This window comes from Petromyzon marinus, chromosome 30 (genome assembly GCF_048934315.1).
Source record: "Petromyzon marinus isolate PM22_M1 ecotype Great Lakes invasive population chromosome 30, UKy_Petmar_22M1.pri1.0, whole genome shotgun sequence".
Lineage (NCBI taxonomy): Eukaryota > Metazoa > Chordata > Hyperoartia > Petromyzontiformes > Petromyzontidae > Petromyzon > Petromyzon marinus.
In genome coordinates this window covers 6,418,799-6,441,772 of record NC_133696.1, presented here as the reverse complement: position 1 = coordinate 6,441,772, position 22,974 = coordinate 6,418,799, and the positions used below count along the sequence as shown (strand labels likewise).

The window sequence follows — 22,974 nt, the reverse complement described above, 5'->3', positions numbered from 1 at the left end:
ATTGTAACGCAAGCAATCATCATCAGGTGTGAAAACCACAGCAAGAAATTATTTTTTTTTATTTCCCTTTTACGTGACTTTACTGAAAGAACCAAGAATATGAATCCCTGCAGTCACGAAAGCTTCAAATCGAAACTTAACTTTTTTTTGTGCGCCATTCAACGCGTGAAGGAAGCTGATACATCAATTAATGCGAGGGCTGAATGTGAATAAATAATTTCACGATCGTACCTTCGTATTTCCTCTGGCTAATGTTTGTGCCGAGTGTGCTGTGCATGGAAATGTGTTGCCTCGTTTCGCTTCCTGGACATCTGTGGAAAAGAGCTTCATAGCTCATCGAATTCCTCCAGGTATAAATGCACCTTTTGATTCTGACTTTGTGCCCCATAGGGACAGTTGCCACTGAAGGTCTCCTGCATTAGTGTGTCTCGATGTACCTCCGATTAGCACGGTTGACTACGCACGGTGCGAAAGAAGTTCACCGTTCATATATGTACTGCATGACAGGGCGCCGTGTAGATAATTAAGCGATGATGATGATGAGCGCATGGGTTAAATACATGGCCACGGTACAATCAGTCCCATCATCATCATCTTTCTAGGGTCAATAAAACGAGCACCATCTTGTGAAGTTGCACTCATACATTGGACGTGACTTTACTTCGCTTGGCAAACGATTTGGTGATGCTGCGTTGGCAGTGGTGCACATTTAACAACTATAAATATTTATCAAAACATTTATTTTCAGGCAGTCTTGAGATTTTTTTTATTTTCTCAGTAAAGCCTAGGGGGGTAAATAACACTCATTTCGCACATGCTGCTTGTAATGCGTGCAGCTTTTGTAAGAACTGATTTCATTGTACAGGTTTCCCGCTCATCGTGCGGGTTCGGTTTGTGCGATTTCGCTTATTTCTAACTCAAAATTCGCTTGAATTCACTTGTGCGGCTATACGGTCGCACTTGGGGCAACATTGTGTGCGTGTGTGTACTGTATGCGCTACTTGGCAGGTAGCTGTCTCGTGCAGTTTCGCTTTGCGCCGCCTTTTGTTTTTTTTAGAACGCATCTGCTACCGCACAACGCGAGAGAAACCTGTATTTATTTGTTGCATGGAGTGAGTGGTGGCAAAAAATTGGTTCACCTCCTCGAGCGAGCAACGTGGCGATCTCAATTTAATTCCTAACAAGCGATATCGGAACCGGTCCTGGGCTCACCCTTCCCTCCTCTGCCCCACACTCTTCGTTGTGGTGAAGTATGGTTAAACCCACCTCCCCATGAGTGTTACAGCGTGGATGGGAGGGTAGAGAGACGTTTTAGCCACCAGTGGATGGGGCAAGATGCGCACAGAACAGAGATGAGAATCTAGGGCCCCCTTGAGCATCTGGCGGGGTCCTAACACTGTTGTGTTTATTTGGGGGGGGGGGGGGGAGGTGCTTTTGCCTAGCACCACCCCTCATGGGGTAAGGGGAAGATGTTACCACGGCCACGGTAACTAACGAGGTAACCGCGGACGATCCGAAGGAAGACCCATGAATATTTAGCGGTTGCGGAAACCTCCCGGGTATCGAGAAAACCAGCCCCCAATAGGCGGTGCCGTGTGGTCTCGTTCGGTGTTACTCGGCTGTCCAAGCCGGTTTGAGTCGCGGGAGTGAGAGAGGATTAGAATGCGACACGGCGACCGAGCGTGAAACGTTGTGGGGGTGGAAAGGAAGACTCGTGAGGTATGGAACGCGCATTTGTGGTAGCGTCGGCCGCGGATTGTAAGACAAGTGTTGGGGGGGGGGGGGTCCCCCTGTAATTTCAAGCAAACTTTGGGGAGGGGCGTCTTATATTCCGGTAGTGTAGCGGTTAGCGCGCTGCGCTATGAACCTGACGACCCGGGTTCGATTCCCGCTCACGGCCAACACCAGTGACGATTATCTGAACCGGTCCTGGGCCTTCCCTAGGTCGACTCAGCCTCAAACGAGTACCTGGTGCGGTGGGTAAAAACATTGCCACTGGGGAGACTAAGGCGGTCGGGCGTGGTGCTGGCCACCCACCCCCTCGTGTACCGTTCCGGCCTTCATAGGTGCTCGCCAACAGCACTTGCCCCTACAATCTGTTAAGGCTATACGGGGGATCTTTGTCTATCGTTGCGTGTCACCAGACTTTGTACAACTCATTAAGAGCGCTCGCGCCGACCTGTATGCGTGCACTATCGCACCCTCGCTCATAATCTCGTAACCTACTGCTCGTCTCGGATCAAGACATTCGTTCCTCTGCGTCCCAAAGACGCGTCTTCCGACTCGCACGGGGTTGCCCGCGCGTCCGTGCTCGCCTCGAGGCTCCCCCGCCCCGTGTCAATGCAACTCCCCCTTACCCCCCACGCGTCTTCTCCCTGACCGAGCGTCTGTTCTTGATGTCTTCAAGGCACGGCTCAAAACTCGCATCGGTTTTTTTACGTATTTATTTTCCTCCTGCTGCTTTTGGTTCTTCGCTTCCTCGCCACAACCCCCGTATGTGTTACTTGCTCCTACACGTTTCTCTCTCTCTCTCTTAGCCGTACGACCTGGGGCGCTACGGTGGCGAAATTTTAACTACCTCGCCTGGTATACAGGAAGTCGTGCGTTCGATCCCGACCCTGACGCCTGCTGCTGTATATTTGGAGTTTGCGTGTCTCTCCCTCTCATCATCATCATTACGGTGGCAGGGAGATGTTAACAACCTCGCCTGGTATACAGGAAGTCGTGGGTTCGATCCCGACCCTGACGATGCCTGCTGCTGTATATTTGGAGTTTGCGTGTCTCTCTCTCATCATCATTACGGTGGCAGGGAGACGTTAACAACCTCGCCTGGTATACAGGAAGTCGTGCGTTCGATCCCGACCCTGACGATGCCTGCTGCTGTATATTTGGAGTTTGCGTGTCTCTCTCTCTCATCATCATTACGGTGGCAGGGATACGTTAACAACCTCGCCTGGTATACAGAAAGTCGTGCGTTCGATCCCGACCCTGACGATGCCTGCTGCTGTATATTTGGAGTTTGCGTGTCTCCCTCTCTCCCCGTGGTCGCGTGGATTTTTCTCCGGGTCCTCTGGTTTTTCCCTCCACGCGTTTAGAGCAGAGGGTCGATAAACCCGCGACTCCAGAGCCGCTTACGGCCCTTTAAGGACCGCTTCGTGGCGTTGTTCATGAAGGATCCCACCGTCTCGTCTTCACCACAGTGCAATGCGGCTCTTGAAATATTTAGGGGCTTTTTACCAAATTAAAAAAAAATATCGCTCTTCGTGTTTTGTTGGTTTCCGAACCCCTACTATACATTTCCCCGTGATAAGCCACTTCGTTGAGCTATCATTTGTGGCCAGGTCGCTTCTGAAAATGAAGAGCTATATAGGTCAGTGGGCCTTACCTAGTAAAATAAAAAATAAAAAAAATTCTAAGACTGCCTCCCACGTGGCCGTAGTAGTGCTGCGTAATTGCTCAAAGCGCTTTTTTATTTCTTTTTTGATAAACACTTAAAAAACTAATGTATTACTGTTATTATTTAGGTGCGTCTTATAATCCGGTAGATGCGCGTGTGACCAGTTTGTACTTCATTGAGCTGCGTCTTATAATCCGGTAGGTGCGTGTGTGTGTGGCCAGATTTGTACAACTTTATTGAGGTGCGTCTTATAAGCCGGTAGGTTCGTGGGTGTATGACCCAGATTTGTACAAATTTATTGAGGTGCAACTCATAATCCGGTAGGCTCGTGTGTGTGACCAGATGTCCACAACTTTATTAAGCTGCGTCTTGTAATCCGGTATGTTCGTGGGTGTGTGACCCAAATTTGTACAACTTTATTGAGCTGCGTCTTATACTTGGGTAGGTTCGTGTGTGTGTGACCAGATGTCTCCAACTCTATTGAGCTGCGTCTTATAATCCGGTAGGTTTGTGTGTGCGACAGATTTTGTACAACTTTATTCGCGCAGGGCATAAAGTTTGAGGTGCGTCTTACTTTCCGGAGCGCCTTGTAGTCGCGTATAAGCTGATCGAATGGCAATTGACTGTTTTGGATCTAAGAATAGGGTTTTTTCCTCTTTTTTTCTGGCAAAAAACTGAAACCTTTTACAAGGAATCATGTGTACATTAACCACAATACTTGTGGTCAGAATGAAAACAAAAAACATACTCTGATAATACGTGCATTGTCCTTGAAACTGATTGGTCCACATCAGAGACAGCTTTCTTTTGAGCCTCGTCTCAAACTGTGCTAGACTAGAGGACGCCAAAAGCCGAACAGCACAAAGGCAATGCCACTATCAGAGTAATGAGAGCTCGGGGTGAGCATCTACATCATGGGACCTCCTTTGCTAGTACCAAAATATAAGAATAGGGGTTTTTCCTCTTTTTATGGTAACCAAACATATTTTGGTATTGGCAAAGGAGGTCAAATTATGTTTTGGATCTTTTCAGTCCATCTCTAAATAGTCTCATCGACCTCACGGGACAGGTATTTGTTTTCATGTGTGCAATCGGCAAGTTTCATATTTAAAATTTCTCGAGTCTGGCTGCTCAGCAACTGCAGCAGGATGCCAGCGATTTGGTGTGCAATTATCATCCTTCTTGCCTTTGGCGTGTTGCAGGAGTGGGCAACTCTCTCATTGTTCACGGCAAACAAAAGTTCGGAATCGACGTCTGGGTTTTTGAGACATCCAACCGCGTTGGTTGCCAGCTGACAGACTGCATCGGTATCTACCGCGAAATAGTCGTGTGCTATGAAGAAGGGCGGTTTTCTGAAACGTTGCCTATCATATATATTACATATTTAAGGCCAACAGTGTGTTATATTGACGAATCTGTTGAGTATTTTTTTATTGATGGCCAGCAGTTCACATTATGATTATTCCCCATTGAGCCACTCCCTAGGCGCACGAGAGACTGCATTGGTGCTATTAATAATAGCACGTGACTTGATTTTAAAAGGTTGATGGATATTAACAATACCACAGTGTGCCTTAAGGAGGTTTTCAGTGAGCGCCTACTACTCGCTTTGACGTGCTTTAGAAGAAACACAATTGGGCTTAATGGGAAATAAAGACGTGAAAGTGTGCACATAAGCAGGCAGCAGACGTATGCGTGGCGTTACACCACTCAACCTCTTGCGTACGATGGCAGCAGTGTGTTGTTCAGGAGCTCGATGCCAATGTCTGAGGTCTGCTGGCCACGACGAGAGGGGCTTCAGCAGAGAGAAACAGAGAGAGAGAGAGAAAAAGTTCGTGTCCTTTTGCTGTCCCTCCGTTGAAGGACCGCAGACCACAGCGGGGTTTTTTTTTAAATTAACGATACGAATGACTGCGAGGCAGAGAGAGGAACTCACGGGTTTGGAGAACACGTGCGGGTTAATTGCGTCATCCAAACGATTGAGAAAAGTGGGCGGGGCTTGAGCCAGGACACGTCGTGGCTCGACGGTGAAGGGTGGTCAGGGAGTGGCAGCCAAGAAATGGAAATGCATCCGAGAGGACAGTCGACACATGGAGACGGAGCGATGCAATCGGTTCGTGGTGCAGCAGGTGCCTGGGTGGATTCGCTACGGCGCAAAGGGGAGCGGTGGCGCAGTGGCTCGCGCGCTGCGCTTCGAACGCGGCGACCCGAGTTCGATGATCTTAACCGGTCCTGGGGCTCCCCTAGATTGACTCGGCCTCAAACTAGTGGCTGGTGCGGTGTGTAAACGTCGCCACCATCTCTCTCCAAATTCTTCGACGTAACAAAGGCAAAGATCCCCCGTATAACCTGAACACACTTTTGGGGCAAGTGCTGGTAGCGAGCGCCTATGAAGGCCAGCACGGCACACGACGGGGTGCTTGGCTAGCAGCAAATAAATAGTAATGATGAATATTAAATTAGATGTTAACTTAAAAAAAATACACGACTTCAATGTTTTAATGCGAGTGTTTAAAATAAACTAAATAGCCCGCATGTGTCGTGACTTTTGGGCCACGCTGGATAATCAGGAGGAAGTTTGTGACGGGTGGCAGATTGCGCGCAGGATGGAGAAGGAGGGAAGGTTACCCACTGTGGACTTTTTGGAGTGAGTCGCAGAGTCACTGGCGGCATTTTGGATGTTGACTGTGCAACCGATATGGCTTCACGGAGCAGGATGTGACGGCAGAGTGCGTTTCGTTCAGCTTGACACAGTTGGACGTACGGGAGGGCAAAATGTCTACCCTCAACTCGTATGTAGGGCACGCGAAACAGACCTCCGGAGTGATCTCATCTCGCCTCACTATCCACACCGAAACCTCACTTGACCCACCACACCTCACTTGAACCACGCCACACCTCACCTCAACACAAGCCCTTCCCGCCCTTTATTGATGTCTGCTCACACAATCCCCAAGGCACGGCGCGACGCGGGGCTATCGTCATTCAGCAGTGGATTGGCAAAAGGCCTGCCTCGACATTGTGTGTACAGCGCTCGTGAACGTCGTTGCTGTACTGCCGACGGAGACGCGTCCGTGCGTGTTCGCGCGCACCGAAGCACGCCTTTGTGAGATTTCCAGTCATCGATAATTGCCGATAATGAATTATTTTTTTTTGCGGGGTGCGTTATTGCACGGTGCAAATATTTTGAGTAACCAATGTGCGGAAGACCGACCGCCCTTCCTTGGCAATAGTCCGCGGGACATTTCCGATGCAAGCAAGCAGCAGCAGCAGCAAAAAACACCCGCAGATGCGACTCGTCACGGATTTACACCTCCTTACTTCGTTGTCGCGAGTTCGTTTGACACGCAGGCTTGCGAGTTCCAATATTATCCATAATAACGTTTTTTTAGGCCTTAGATCGCGTTAAGTATACATGTGTCGTAGCCCTCCGGCAAAGCCCACGTGGGTGTTTGGGTCGCGTGGTGGTGGTGGGACGGGATCGTCGAGTTGCGGTCGAGAAGCGGTGACGCCGCAGTAGTTAAGCAGCGCACCACTTTGCGAGCCGTGAAACCTGAATTGGGGGGGGGGAGGACCCGACTGACAGGATTGGCATCTTCTCCAGTGGCGAGGGAAAAAGTAGAGACATTTTTAGGAAACCGATCCTTCCTTGCCCCCCCCCCCCCCCCCCCCACTTTTCCCACTTCACCAAAGCCACATTCATGAGTGTGGTGAAGTATGGTCAAACACCACCACCCACTCCCTCCACCCCGCAGCATCCACACAAAATCGTGCATCAATTACGATGTTGTGTGGACGCGCCGATGTCGATATCGGCGTGTTGGTGATTACAAGGCGTGACGTCTCGCGGCCTCACATCGTTGTTATTGAGCTGATCTGGCCCGTGCCTTCCAATCACTCCAGCCCAGGTGCCCGCAACATCACAACCCACTGGGGCATTGAAGTGACCCAACAACAAAATGACTCGATCCCGAGGGGCCACTTCAGCCAGCCCCTTGGAACAGCAGGTCTCACGGAAGACGTCTGACTCACCAGCCTTGCTATACATATATCTCTCTACATTATTATATAGTGCGTTCATTCGGAATTATAATCACACACGTCTATTGAGTGGGAGTGGCGTCGCAGTGGTTGGCGCACTGCCCAATGAACCCGAAACGTCGTGATTTTTTGTTATTTTATTTTCACCTACGTGACTTTACCCAATAGAACCAAAGAGTATGGATCCTAGCAGTCACGAAAGCTTTAAATCTAACATTGTCATGATGTCAATGTTGTGCTTGCTTATGGCACTTGCCCCAGCAGTCTATTTAAGGATATGCGGGCGACCTTTGTGTGTCTTTGAGTATGTATGTATGTATGTTGAACTTCTTTTACACTGTGTTAATCGGAGGTGAGGTCATGAACATGAGCAGACTACGATTATTTGAACCGGTCCTGGGTCTCACCTAGGTCGACTCAGCCTCAAATGAGTACCTGGTGCGGTGTGTACACGCTGGGGAGACAAAGACGGCCAGGTGTGGCGCTGGCCACCCACCCCCTATATTGTGCCGCGCTGACCTTCATAGGTGCTCGCTAACAGCACTTGCCCCAAACGTCCGCTAAGGGATCTTTGTCTCGTGAAACACAGGCACGTGTTCTCCTCGCAGTAGCGAGTGCCAGAATGCTGGTGGGAGGGGGGGGGGCTAGGAACATGGAAGGATATTTCATAGAAACGCAAGGCGCTTTATTTCACGTCGATCGAATGGTAACTTTTGCCGTTCACGTATTGCAGATTGTCCTCAAGTGCGGTGAAGTCCGAACATCGTGCTCATCACAAAGCGTCCACGTGGCACGCCCGAGCAGCGACGATGAGAGGCGACGGTAACTGGCATGCCCACGTGCAACGAGTTTGGCGCGGTGGCGGTGGTGGCATAACGTTCGTGCATCACAGCGACAAGTGCCTGGGTTCGATTCCCTGGCTCGGTCTCGTCACTCTCTCCCGTCTCTGTGTGGAGTTTGGATGTTGTGTGTTCTCTCCCCATGTTCTGCGTGGGCTTTATTCAGGGGGCTGGCTCAAGTGGCCCCTCGGGCGCGAGTCATTTTGTTGTTGGGTCACTTCAATGCCCCAGAGGGTTGTGATGATGCGGGCACCTGGGCTGGAGTGATTGGAAGGCACGGGCCAGATCAGCTCAATAACAACGATGGGAGGCCGCGAGACCTCACGGCCTTGTAATCACCAACACGCCGATCTGACGTCGGCGCGTCCACACAACATCGTAATGGATGCACGATTTTGTGTGGATGCGGGGGTGGAGCCATGGGGGCTTTAAATAAACTTGCACCACGGTTTCAACTGCCACGCCGGGAAATCATATCAAACCAGTGACCTCTGGATTGCAAGTCCCGTGCGCTGCTCACCAGTTTCGTTTTCATTTCGTCCTTACCCCGCACCTTCGATGAGCACGGTTGGCTACGTACGGTGCGAAAGAAGTTCTACCTACATATGTTCGTAGACAGCGGCATCCCGTAAAAAAAAATTTGCTCTCGGTAATTTTGTTATGCCCTCTCTTGGTGGCAGTAATCTTCAAAGTGTCGGTGATCGGAGTCTTATTTATCGTCGGCGTTTACTGGGTGAACAGCACGATAGAGCTCAAACTGGAACGGAGGATTTGGGACGTCTTCTCCAAAGGTAAGACTCCAGGTGTCCCTTCGCAACAAGAGACACGCAGGCCCGTTCTTTGAGTGGCGTGGTTTCACTACGTACGGTGCGAAAGAAGTTCAACATACGCACAGTACATACGTACGTACTGACACTCATGGGGGGTGGTTTTCCATTGGCTGGTCGCCGTGCCGAACCAGAACCAATTCGTGTAACGATTACCTGACCCCCCCCCCACTCGCCCCCCCTTCGCCCCCACCCCTCGCCCCCCAACGATTTCAAGGAAAAATGGGGGGGGGGGGCGATTTGGATTGTGATTTCATGAAACAATATTTTTATATTTTGTATTACCGGCACTTTTGTTTTGCTTCGAGGTTATTTTTGCTGACTTTTACGGTTTTGTTAACACCATTAACTCAGATGTAACGTGACCGTATCATGTGGAGCTCATATTCATGAATTGTATATGTACGTGTGTATGTTGAACCTCTTTCGATATGTACACAACCAACCATTCTACTTTTACACACAAACTTGAATGCATCATGTATCATGGACTTTCATTATTTTTTTTATGATGTAGCCTTTAGAACGTTAATCGACATTTCTTATTGCTCTTTTGTGTGTGGACTGCAGATAACGTTGAAGCTACCTTCACAGTGCCAGGTTTGTATGTGTGACTGATAGGCTCCTCATGAACACATCACATGGGAAGGTGGCTGTGTGGATGGATGACTGGGTGGATGGGTGGGTGGCTGAATGTCTGGATGTGTGACTGGGTGGTTGTGTGGATGGGAGTCTGGGTGGATGTGTGGATGTGCTACTGTGTCGATGTGTGGCTGGGTGGATGTGTGGATGTGTGGATGTGTGACTGTGGATGTGTGGCTGGGTGGATGTGTGGATGTGTGGCTGGGTGGATGTGTGGATGTGTAGCTGGGTGGATGTGTGGCTGTGTGGATGTGTGGATGTGTAGCTGGGTGGATGTGTGGCTGTGTAGCTGGGTGGATGTGTGGCTGTGTGGATGTGTGGATGTGTGGCTGAGTGGCTGTGTGGATGTGTGGCTGGGTGACTGGGTGCCTGGGTGGATTTGTGGCCGGGTGGGTGGGTGGATAGGAGGGTGGCTGGGTGGGTGGGTGGCTGGGTTTGTGGCTGGGTGGCTGGGTGGCTGGGTGGCTGGGTGGTTTGGTGGGTGGATAGCTGGGTGGGTGGTTGGGTGGGTGGCTGGGTGGGTGGCTGGGTGGGTGGTTGGGTGGCTGAGTGGGTGGGTGGCTGGGTGGCTGAATGGGTGGGTGGCTAGGTGGTTGGGTGGCTGGGTAGGTGGCTGGGTGGGTGGGTGGGTGCTGGATTGGTGGCACAAGGGTCAGAGCATTGAGTCTACACCGCTAAGACCCTGGGTTCGAATCTGGGTTTTAGCCGCTGGTAATTAAAACTGATTCTCAAGTACGGTAACCTTAATTCGTACTGGAAGTACAGCACAGCACAAACACCGTACAGCACAATTGTGACATGCAGTAAAAACAAACGTTACGAGACTCTGAAATCATCACATCGTAGGAAATTCATCGCATCGTGTAAAATTAACTTGACGCGACCGCCATATCCATGCTCCCGGTTGCCGTTGCGTGCAGCGGCAACGACGAAGGGCAAGTGCGGGAGAGCAGAGGCGTGCCCGCTAGGCCACCTGGCGTTCAGGATGGCGAGCGGAGAGAACACCTTCATCGGGCCCCACATTTGCATCGAGAATCGAACGTGAGTCGTACCGCCCCGTAGGGACTCGGTCTCCCGTGCGACCACGGCGGCTCTCTCCGCAATGGTTGGTTTGTGGGTTGTGGTGGTGGTGGCCGTGGTGAGCGCGTCCGCGTGCGAGTGCGCCGTTTTCTGTGACGGAGTCCGACGTTTTCGCTCCGTGTGCGCCGACCGCGATTCGGGTTCCTAAAGAAGCTCCCAGAACGAGGAGCAGAACGTCGGACGATGTGCCGGAAAGCTCGACTGTTAGTCGCGCGTGTTCAAAATGACAACCACCGAGGTGCTGTGCAGTGGCGAGTTAGCCACGGCTGACATTGGTGGCGAGTTAGCCACGGCTGACATTGGTGGCGAGTTAGCCACGGCTGATTATGGTGGCGAGTTAGCCACGGCTGACATTGGTGGCTAGTTAGCCACGGCTGACATTGGTGGTGAGTTAGCCACGGCTGACATTGGTGGCGAGTTAGCCACGGCTGATATTGGTGGCGAGTTAGCCACGGCTGATTATGGTGGCGAGTTAGCCACGACTGACATTGGTGGCTAGTTAGCCACGGCTGACATTGGTGGTGAGTTAGCCACGGCTGACATTGGTGGCGAGTTAGCCACGGCTGATATTGGTGGCGAGTTAGCCACGGCTGACATTGGTGGCTAGTTAGCCACGGCTGACATTGGTGGCGAGTTAGCCACGGCTGACATTGATGGTGAGTTAGCCACAGCTGACATTGGTGGCGAGTTAGCCACGGCTGTTTTTGGTGGCGAGTTAGCCACGGCTGTTTTTGGTGGCGAGTTAGCCACGGCTGATATTGGTGGCGAGTTAGCCACGGCTGTTTTTGGTGGCGAGTTAGCCACGGCTGATATTGGTGGCGAGTTAGCCACGGCTGTTTTTGGTGGCGAGTTAGCTACGGCTGACATTGGTGGCGAGTTAGCCACAGCTGACATTGGTGGCGAGTGAGCCATGGCTGTCATTGGTGGTGAGTTTGCCATGGCTGACTTCGGTGGCGAGTGAGCCACGGCTGACATTGGTGGCGAGTTAGCCACGGCTGACATTGGTGGCGAGTTAGCCACGGCTGACATTGATGGTGAGTTAGTCATGGCTGACTTCGGTGGCGAGTTAGCCACGGCTGATATTGGTGGCGAGTTAGCCACGGCTGACATTGGTGGCGAGTGAGCCACGGCTGTCATTGGTGGTGAGTTTGCCATGGCTGACTTCGGTGGCTAGTGAGCCACGGCTGACATTGGTGGCGAGTTAGCCACGGCTGACATTGGTGGCGAGTTAGCCACGGCTGACATTGGTGGTGAGTTAGCCATGCCTGACTTCGGTGACGAGTTAGCCATGGCTGATATTGGTGGCGAGTTAGCCACGGCTGACATTGGTGGCGAGTTAGCCACGGCTGACATTGGTGGCGAGTTAGCCACGGCTGTTTTCGGTGGCGAGCTAGCCACGGCTGATTTTGGTGGCGAGTTAGCCACGGCTGACATTGGTGGCGAGTTAGCCACGGCTGTTTTCGGTGGCGAGCTAGCCACGGCTGACATTGGTGGCGAGTTAGCCACGGCTGTTTTCGGTGGTGAGTTAGCCACGGCTGACATTGGTGGTGAGTTAGCCACGGCTGATATTGGTGGCGAGTTAGCCACGGCTAACATTGGTGGTGAGTTAGCCACGGTTGACATTGGTCGCGAGTTAGCCACGGCTGACATTGGTGGCGAGTTAACCACGGCTGACTTCGGTGGCGAGTTAGCCACGGCTGACTTCGGTGGCGAGTTAGCCACGGCTGACATTGGTGGCGAGTGATGGTGGTGAGTTTGCCATGGCTGACTTTGGTGGCGAGTGAGCCACGGCTGACATTGGTGGCGAGTTAGCCACGGCTGACATTGGTGGCGAGTTAGCCACGGCTGACATTGGTGGTGAGCTAGTCATGGCTGACATTGGTGGCGAGTTAGCCATGGCTGGCATTGGTGGTGAGTTAGCCACGGCTGACTTCGGTGGCGAGTTAGCCACGGCTGATATTGGTGGCGAGTTAGCCACGGCTGATATTGGTGGCGAGTTAGCCACGGCTGACATTGGTGGTGAGTTAGCCACGGCTGACTTCGGTGGCGAGTTAGCCATGGCTGACATTGGTGGCGAGTTAGCCACGGCTGATATTGGTGGCGAGTTAGCCACGGCTGACATTGGTGGCGAGTTAGCCACGGCTGACATTGGTGGCGAGTTAGCCACGGCTGACTTCGGTGGCGAGTTAGCCACGGCTGACATTGGTGGCGAGTGAGCCACGGCTGTCATTGGTGGTGAGTTTGCCATGGCTGACTTCGGTGGCGAGTGAACCACGGCTGATATTGGTGGCGAGTTAGTCACGGCTGCGAGTTAGCCACGTGATATCTGAACCAGCGCTGGGCCACCCTGCCTAGCCTTCAACTCACACTGAGTAGCGTGGTGAAGCACGGTAACAAAAAATACTCCCCCATGAATAACACAGCAGTGAAAAGTCCTTCATCCAGCAGTACATTGACAACGCGCCCTGCATTTCGCTATGTTATAGGAAAAAGGCACGAGACCTGACAGGGAATTGTGTACATTCACATGCGATCATGCACATTTTCAGTCCAGCTGGGGCACTGAAAACACATTTAGTACATTACGACCGTAATTTATATCGACTGACCGAATATTGTTTTGCCCTGTATGCAGAGTTATGGATGGCGACTTATACAATGTGGGGCTTGGACTTAACATTGCTGTTGTGAATGGTAAGTGGCCGTATTTGGTTATTATAATGCTTAATTTGTTATATTTTTCATGCGTGACAAAAACGAATCCACGTCCACCCCCTGCATTTTATTCCTGGTGCGCTATCAGCGTCATTATTATGAGACAAAGAATCCATTCGGAAATCTCCCAATAGCCCAAGAAATGTTCACTTAAATACTTATGAAAATCTCTTTAAATCACCTTGCGTTTATCTCCACGCGTTATGAAGAAGAACCATTGCCCGGAACATCACCAATTATATATATATTTTTGACAGTCACAATGTTATTAAAAGAGGGGTTTTTTGCTTATCTTTACACGTGGGATTGATACTTGTCACATGGCAGCCAAATGGATATATAAACTCTCAGCGCTGACATTTAGCCAAATTAGTATAACAAAAACGTGAATATGATGACACCATCAACTCGCTGTACTTAAAGGCACCACGGTGGCGAGATGTTAACCACCTCGCCTGGTATGCAGGAGGTTGTGGGTTCAAGCCCGGCCGTGCCGCCTATATACTGTAGCATGTTATCCCCGTTGTCGCGTGAAGTTTTCTCTGGCTTCTCCGGTTTTTCCCTCCACATTTAGAAACAACATCCGTTTGTTGCATTTATCTGCGAAATTTTTACCTAATAATCCACTTTCGTTGCGCTATCATCTGTGGCCAGGTCGCATCTGAAAAAGAGCCATATAGCTCAGTGGGCCTTACCCTGTTAAAATAAACCACAGTTTGATCATTTTTTTACAAAATTTCAGAGGTCGCCGGTTTGATTCCATCTCCTGGCGCTGGCAGTTGAGACAATGGTGCAAGTTTCTCAATCCCCCGACTGCCACCGCCTCTGACCACCCAGTAGTGCACGTGGGTTCGCCACAATTAGTGGATCGGTAAATCACATGTGGTGGGGTAAAGTGTGGGCACTCACACGTACAGCCAGTGTGGAAAAGTAGAGGCTAAAATTCCCTGGAGAGGGGCTCTCTAGAGCTCCCTCTAGTGGAGGCTATTCCACCAGCAGTGGGGATGAGCAAGGAATTGCAGGGCTGCACCATTACCATTTGTTGATTGTAATAAAGGTTACAATCGTCGTACTTTATTGTTTTTAGCCGAGATCTTTGTTTAAAAAAAACTATACATAAGAACCCAGCAGGCTCTCCTCTGCTCATAAATAAAATGTTATAAATAAATTGTTTGACGATGAAAGTAATGATGAACTCGCGCGTTGCACTAGTTGCGCTTGAGAATTTAAGAGGACTAAAACATATCTATCTCGCGCAAGCCTGCCGTAAGTCACGTGCCTTCTGCGTGACTACCCCCTGAACATGCGTTTCGATCCTGACCCTGGCGAATATTTGGCTGCTATAAACTCCCACGTGATGAGCCACTTCGTTGAGCGGTCATTTGTGGCAAGGTCGCTTCTGAAAAAGAGCTATATATAGCTCAGTGGGCTTTACCTCGTAAGAAAAAATATATAGTTTAGTTTTTATTGTATATTTTCTTTAAAGTGATTTGTTTATCTTTCCTCCTACTTTGCACTCCTATCGTGTTTTATATTGTTTGTTGTTGTCACGTTATTACTCGCCCCTACAGGACATCTGTGAAAAATTGCTTTATTGCTCATCGGATTCCTCCAGTATAAATACATATTCTGATTCTGAAAACACACTGCTTCCCCATGCACCTCACTTCTCGCTCGCTCCTTCCTACCTTCTCCCTCCCTCTCTTCTTCCCTCGCCTCTCATCACCACCACCCTCTAGCTCCCGACATCATTCCATCTCCCCGTCCTCCCCTTCCAGCACCAGCGCTCCTCCTCCTCCTCTCTCCCTGCTGCTCATCTCGAGCCCGTGCCCTCCTCTTTGTCCGTCTTGGGGGAGGCGACTTCCGCCCCGGCCTCATTTCCCTCTCCCGTTCCTCTCTCTTCTCCCCGCGCATTGCATCCTCGACTCTGCTGCCCCTTCCCCTTTAGCGTGCCGCGGCTACGACGTTGCTATCGCGTTCAAACCAATTGCACGTCTCATTTTGAACTTTGAAAACAAATTCCTCTCGTTGCACAGGAGCAACAGGCGCTGTTATACACACGGAAGTGTTTGACACGTTCGAAGGTGGTAAGTTTGGCCTGCCCACGCATCTCAATACATGCACTTGTGTGCACGGCTACATGCCTACATCGCAATTGCATGCCCACGTCGTAGCCGGGGTGACCTTCAAACGCATCAGAAGGTCACAAGGTCAATGCGCGCATCTCCTTCATGAGTGGAAAATTAAGAGACAGGCCACGGGACGGCTGTGCTCAAGCACACCCAAACTATGGACCACACAGTCCATGTTGTAGCAGAATGTCAAAACTGCTACAACATAATAGCTCGCTGGTGTAACAAAAAATAAAAACCATCATCGAAGAACCTGGTTTTTGTCTTATTGAAAACGCGCCTATCTCGTCGGCTGAGATTGCAATGGCTTTGCCACGGTTCATCTCACACATTTGGGTGCCACTTTTAATTGATGCTGAGGGTGGTTTCCAGTGGCGATGAGGGATCAATGCGGCCCCAAGGTTCAGAGTGCCGAGCTGCCACCGCTGCGATGTCACGTGACGTGCGATGTCACGTGACGTGCGATGTCACGTGACGTGCGATGTCACGTGGCGTGCGGTTCAACCTCCGGCCACGGTTCGCGCGAATCGCGCGAATGACCGTCACGGCTCCGTACAAAATTTTGTTTACGAGCGCGGTTTCGGGAACGGGGAGGCTCGGGAGATAACCACGGACAAGCGCCGCGAAGGCAGTCGGCGGCTTCCCTGATCCGTGTGGATCAGAGAAGCCGCTTGAAGGGATCTCGGAAGCTGTTTAGTCATACCCGCTTCAGTGGACCTTTGTATAACACAGTAAGCAAACGTTCCATCCCAACGTTGCGCTAACGTTGGTCCAACATTCACAGGGATTCTTTCTTGCAGCGTGCCAATATGTTCAGAAGCTAAATGCCGATGTCTGCTAGTCACGAGAGGGCTTTGTGCGAACGTTTTTTGAGCGATGCAAGGTCCTGTTTTCGGCATTTCAGCTCTCCTGACCATCACCTCGATTGAGAATCAGAATATGCATTTGAGAATCAGAACATTTACTTATGCTCGAGGAATCCGATGAGCTACAAAGCTCTTTTTCACAGTAGAACGACGGCCATTTTCACCTGGTCGACGGCCATCAGTGGTGTTGAAGGTGACACGAATTCGCGTAAGGGGCCGTCCATAAATGACGTCATGCACCTAGGGGGGGGGTCAGACATTTATGACGATGTGTGACGAGGGGGGGGGGGTTTGAGAAATGTGACGTCACATCAAAATGCGCAACTTTAAATAAATATAGACAACACGTTCTACTTATATTCTTGGTTCTTTCGGTAAAGTCACGAAGAAGAGAAACAATAAAATAATTAAAAAATAAAAATATAAAACAATAAAATTCTCACGACGTTTCGACTGCAACACAAGCAATCATCATCAGGCGTGAAAACCACAGCAAGAAAATTTAATTAAGTAGACTTTTTTATAAATGTTGCCTCCTACAACATCAGAGTGCAGCACCACATTTAAATACACACTACAATGACAATAGTTTAAAACGAATTGAAGCATGTTTTATATTGTTTTGGGGGGGGAGGGCAGAGCTTTGTGACGTCATATTTGAGGGGGGGGGTCTGATTTTTTGTGACGCCGTGTGACGAGGAGGAGGGGGGGGTAAAAAAATCGTCCAAAATTGCGTGACGTCATTTATGGACGGCCCCTAACAGGTGCGAAGGCTACAAACCTCCAACACGCCGGCTTAACGTTAACGTCTCGGCGGATGTCGAACTTTTTTTTCAGATATCACAGAGCTCATCAACCTCCTGAAGATCGTAACGGACGGCTCCTTGCTGCTGATTGCTTCGTTTGATGAACCAGCCTCCAAGTAAGTCCCTTGGCCAACAAGTTGTGTACACACCCAGGGCTCAATGCCGCAGAGTTTGAAGTTGATATTGTTTGGCCAGGCGAGAACTCAAGAGACCAGGATTATAGTCTAATTTGTAAGAGCGATGACCTTGGGGCTTTAGTCTGCCACGAGGACGCAGTGAATGCTGCTGTGTGTACACGGGGGACTCCTCTACTTACGAACGTTCGACTTAGGAACTTTCAGAGATACGAACAAGCCTGTCCGTATGTCCAGTTTCCTGTTCAGACCGAGAGTCGTAAGTTCAACCGCCGCACTACGGATGGCGGTGCTGGCATCTATATATGCAGAATGTGAAGAATCAGTGGCATCTACGTCTCTACAGGAGATTATACAACTTGTAAAGCCATTCCCCGTGTTTAGTGTACATGCCGTAACAACGCGTTTGGAATCGACAGGAGTAAAGATGGACTTACGAATAAATCGAATTACGAACAGACCTCTGGAACCTAACTCGTACGTAAGTAGAGGAGTCCCTGTAATTCCAATCGCAGTTAATCTGCGGTGTAACTTTTTTTTCAAACGTGGCAAATTTGGATTTTGACACCGGCACGCGATTGGCCGAACGCTTGCAGATGACGTCACGGGATCTTTAACGTCCCCCCGTGACGCAGAGGGCGCGGGGATTCTCGGGTGGGGGGAAGGGGGCGGCGGTGGCAAGGTGGGGAACGGCAGCCACGGTGCCCTCGGCATTAAGCGTCAATTATTCAAGTTTCATGACAGCTAAATGCGAGCACCGGTGGGTGCAGTTGGCAACAGGGGACCGAGGCTGCTGTGCCCCTCCCCCCTGCCTCCCTTCCTCCTCCCCAATCTGCTGAACGAAGGCAAAGCGCGGGGTCCCCGCCGTTTCACGGGAGGAAGAGGAGGTGGTGGAAGGGCGGGGGTTCCTTGGGGGGGGGAGTAGGGTGGGGGGGGCAGCAGAATTGTATTGCGCAATCGTCTGCACGCGCGGGCCCACCGACTGGGGTTGCCAACCGTCCCGGCCAGACCCGGAAGGGTTTGCAACTCTAGCACCGGCCCTGACTCTGCCGGTGAGAGTGGTCGTCGGCCTTTGCGGAAACTGGATTTCAGCTCGTCTTAAAATAACTAAGGAATGCTTTGTTCTCACTCTGGGGTTGTGCCGGTTTTGTTGCGCGTGCGATAGGCAACACTCGCGTTGAACAGGTTCATCCTCGATAGAAAGAAAGTTCAGCGTACGTTGTGTGCGTGTGTGTGTGTACGTACGTACGGGGCCATCCATTTAGCACGTCCAGATTCAGACATAGACCCATGTACTCACGTAGAGGCACGTAGGCTCATGGAGAGAGACCCGCAGGCTCATCGGGAGAAAGTCTCACAGAGACTTCAAATACTCATACAGCGCCCGTAGACTCACATGTGCCGCCCTTAGACTCGCATAGCGACCCATATACACTACTCACTCATATGAAGACCCATAGATTCGTATAGAAACCCATAGAATCACACAGACACCTATAGACACACCGAGACCCAAAGACTCGCAGAGACCCCGTGTGTGTTAAAACACATGAAATAACCCCGATGTGTCCTGACCTTTTGTGGGTCATCCCTGTTTAATAAACCCACGTCTGCCATCGTGCTGGGCGGATCTCTGTGTCCCCTTGCAGGCTGAACGCAGAAGCTCGCAACTTGTTTGCTGCGATGGGAAGCCGCTTTATAAAGAACATCGCCTACCGGGACACGTGGGTCTTCGTGGGCACGAAAGGCAACGCGAACAGCTCTCTGTTCGAAGCGGTAAGCTCGGGGTGGGGTTTTTTTTCTTCTATTTTTATCGAGGGTTGTTTTTACGTCAGGTGCACGTGCACGTTGAACTTCTTTCGCACCGCACGTAGCCAACCGCGCTCATCGGGAGGTGCCGGGGGGGGGGGGGCGGGAAGGACAACAAACTGACCACAAAAAAGAAGTTCTAAAGAAATTAGTTTGTCAATCTAGAGCAGGGGTGGGGAACGTCCGGCCCGCGGGCCGTATGAGGCCCCGCGAAATAATTTGGTCTCTGGCCCTGCCAAGGCAACTGCAGGCGGGACTCGAAATTCAATAAATCTAGGAGAGCAAACCTGGAAAAGCAGTTGCGAGTAGCAACATCATCAATACCAGCTAACATCATCACACGCCTTACCAAAGAGAAGCAATTCCAGCCATCACATTAGGGGCGAGTTAATTAAATGTTTGACTGAATATAACATACTCTTGGTTCTTTCGGTAAAGTCACGTAGAAGGGAAACAACTTTACCGAAAGAACCAGGACTATGAATATAACGGGCAAATTTTTATGTTGAAAATTTTGTATGGCCCGCGAATGATGTTATAAATATACAAGTGGCCATTGGTAGGAAAAAAAAGGTTCCTCACCCCTGCTTTAGACGAATTCAAAGTTCACAGCCCCCAGTGGATTCCTGCTAGCGGAAGGAAGAGCGTATCCAGACGGCCGCAGAAGAGCATCTGAAAGCGCTCGGTGCGGTGTTCGATGGCCAGTCAAAAGCCGCTGTTGCGGCTGCTGCTGCTGCTGCTGCAAGGATGACCGATTAAAGAATTGCCACACTGAAGAGGAGACCAGGCGGCTCAGAGGACAGAGCGCCGAGCCTAAGCACCGCCGCTGAGATCCTGGGTTCACATCCGGCTTTGCATTTAGAAGTCTTTTTTTGCCGCGAGATAAGCCGCTTCGTCGCGCTAATCATTTGCCATAGCCAGGTCGCCTGTGTAGCTCGGTGGGCTTTACCTGGTAAAATAAAATGAAACAAAAAATGCGAGTTCGGTTCGAGTCGATGATTTTTGCTGAGCCAGGTGACAGTTCCCCGAGAGCACGGCGGGAGTCGCGGTGGCCAGGTGAGCGCACGCACGCCTCGTGTCGCCTCGTGTCTCCTCGTGCTTGAAAGTAAACTTGCGGGGTTTGTTCTCTGTCCTTCCTTCCCTTCCCTCCTGCCTTTTGTAGCACACGAAGAACAACCAGGAGACGAACAAGTACCAGGGTTGGCCGGAACGCGTGGAGATCGACGGCTGCATTCCGCTGAGGAAAAGCGGTGGCGCGACGCTCTGAACGCACACGCACACACACGCACGTGCACACGCACACACACGCACGTACACACACACACACACGCACACACACGCACGCGCACACACACACGCGCGCACACACACGCGCGCACACACACACGCGCACACACACACGCGCACACACACGCATGCACACACGCATGCACACACGCATGCACACACAAAGATAAAGATCCCCCGTATAGCCCGTATAGCCCGTATAGCCCGTATAGCCTTAACAGACTGTTGGGGCAAGTGCACCTATGAAGGCCGGCACGGCACACAAGGGGGTGGGTGGACAACACCATGCCCGGCCGCCTTTGTCTCCCTAGTGGCGATGTTTACACATCGCACCAGGTACTAATTTGAGGCTGAGTCGACCTAGGGGAGGCCCGGGACCGGTTCAGATAATCGTCACCGGGTGTTGGCCGTGAGCGGGAATCGAACCCGGGTCGCCAGGTTCATAGCACAGCGCGCTAACCGCTACACTACCGCTCCCCACTAGATAAAGGCGGCCGGGCGTGGTGTTGGCCACCCTCCCCATTCGTGTACCGTGCCGGCCTTCCAAGGTGCTGCTCGCTAACAGCACTTGCCCCCAACAGTCTGTGAAAGGCTATACGGGGGATCTTTGTCTTTGTGTGTATGCATAGGTTCTCGTTAACAGCACTTGTCCCAACAGTCCATTATCTCTACGGGGATCTTTGTCCTTGGATGTACGCATGCATGGGGGCAGCGGGGGGGGGGGGGGCTCGTGCCTGCATGCACGGGTGAATTTTTACGAATACCCAAATAAACGTGAATAGTAAGCAGAAAGTGAAGAGAAGATCTCTCAGGTTTGGTCAACTTCAAACCCCAATATCCCACCCCCCTTGCCCTCTTCCTCCTCCTCCCACCCTCCCGTCCCTCAGCCTCACCTTAATCACCAACCCGCATTGACCAGCATGGTGAAGTAGGTGTCAAATGACACACACACAGCCCATGCGGTGATCGCGTAGAGGCCCTCATCCAGCAGCGGATTGACAAAGAGGCCGTCAACGTGTTCGCGGAGGATTGTAATTTCACCTGTCGCTATTACCTGTGACTTCACGAACAACCTCCTGGACGCTTGTGAATTCGATCGAGGTGAACAAGTTAGGGTTTCTCCAACAGCAGCTGTCACATTCTCCGATTCAGTGCTTCTCAATCGGGGGTTACATGGAAACCCTGGGGGGGGGGGGGGGGGGGTAACGTGGCAATGTCCCAAGCGTGTACGTGGGGTGATTTATAAACGTGTGAAATTATATCATACATGGGAGTCATTGGTGATTAATCGCGTTTGAATCTGCCAATATAAATTAACAGCAATACAATCTAAATCCACGTGGTAGCCTACAACGATATATATATAAGATCTGTATAAACTCAATTATTATAAACAATGTTGTCTTACGAGTTAGCGTACCTCACAAAATGGACATTTGGTTAAAATATTGATGTTCAATATTGATACATATTTTTCTTTGAACCATTTGGGTCAGGCAAGGGGGGTACTCGGTTGAAACACAATTCAATAAGGTGGTACAGTCGCCAAAAATATGTTTTAAAAACATGTTTTTAAATGCAAGCACTTTTATTTTCTCTCAAAAGTATGAAATTAATAATTTTGACCCCATAATATATCAAATTTGATGTGCTGAATGAAAGTGGGTGGTTTCCTTTCGATGTGTTTAATTTTCTTTATGCAAGCCACCCACTTTTATTCAGCACATCACATTTGATTAATTGAGTACAATTAAAAGTGTGTGCGTTGAAAAAACGTGTTTTTTTACCACATTTAATTTTATTTTAATCTTTAAAAAATAATTAGTATATGTATATATTCATTCTAATATCAAAATCCAGAAAATAATCAAACTAGTGTTATTGTCTGGATAATTCTAATATATTTGAAACAGTGCAATAACATTTTAAGTTTAAAAAAACACGAAGGAGCCCAGAATGGGCGGGACCCGGATTGGTTCTTTAAATTAATTCTTGACTTGTCACGCGAGAGGCGACCACGAGTCTGTGTGTACAACATTTCAGCTCGTTCGGCTTCGTAGATCCCAAGATATTGCGCGTCAAAGATTTGAAAGAATATTAACAGACGACAGGACAAGTTAAATAAAAGTGTAGATCTGGACTTAAAGCTTTCGTGACTGCAGGAATTCATTTTCCCGAAGACGACCGCTTGTGTTGCGATCGAAACTTCGTAGTTTTCTGTTACTTTTGATTATTTTCTTTGAAACTATCTACGTGACTTTACCGAAATACACAAGAATATGAAATAAAAATGTGTAGTAATAATAATGATAAAAGTGTCTAACAATAGTATATTTTTTAAACGTTGAGAACCACGTGCTCTGATTGCTAAATGTACGCTCCCTCGAATTTGAACCACG

General features: G+C 50.2%; 1 protein-coding gene across 1 annotated transcript; it reads left to right on the top strand.

Annotated features, from left to right (window-relative positions):
* The first annotated feature begins 1,515 nt into the window (after positions 1 to 1,515).
* On the top strand, positions 1,516 to 21,772 carry LOC116947517 (protein FAM3C-like). The gene is made up of 10 exons (XM_032963355.2): positions 1,516 to 1,719; positions 8,172 to 8,260; positions 8,958 to 9,068; positions 9,675 to 9,704; positions 10,667 to 10,787; positions 13,462 to 13,520; positions 15,578 to 15,628; positions 17,377 to 17,461; positions 19,129 to 19,255; positions 20,451 to 21,772. The coding sequence occupies exons 2-10, from the start codon at positions 8,248 to 8,250 to the stop codon at positions 20,553 to 20,555; spliced, it is 702 nt and encodes a 233-aa protein (XP_032819246.1). The 5' UTR covers positions 1,516 to 1,719; positions 8,172 to 8,247; the 3' UTR covers positions 20,556 to 21,772.
* Positions 21,773 to 22,974: the final 1,202 nt, after the last annotated feature.

Coding starts and splice junctions, on each gene's coding strand:
- LOC116947517 (XM_032963355.2), top strand. Junction 9,069..9,674: donor TTGGGACGTCTTCTCCAAAG/GTAAGACTCCAG, acceptor TGTGGACTGCAG/ATAACGTTGAAGCTACCTTC. Junction 19,256..20,450: donor ACAGCTCTCTGTTCGAAGCG/GTAAGCTCGGGG, acceptor TGCCTTTTGTAG/CACACGAAGAACAACCAGGA.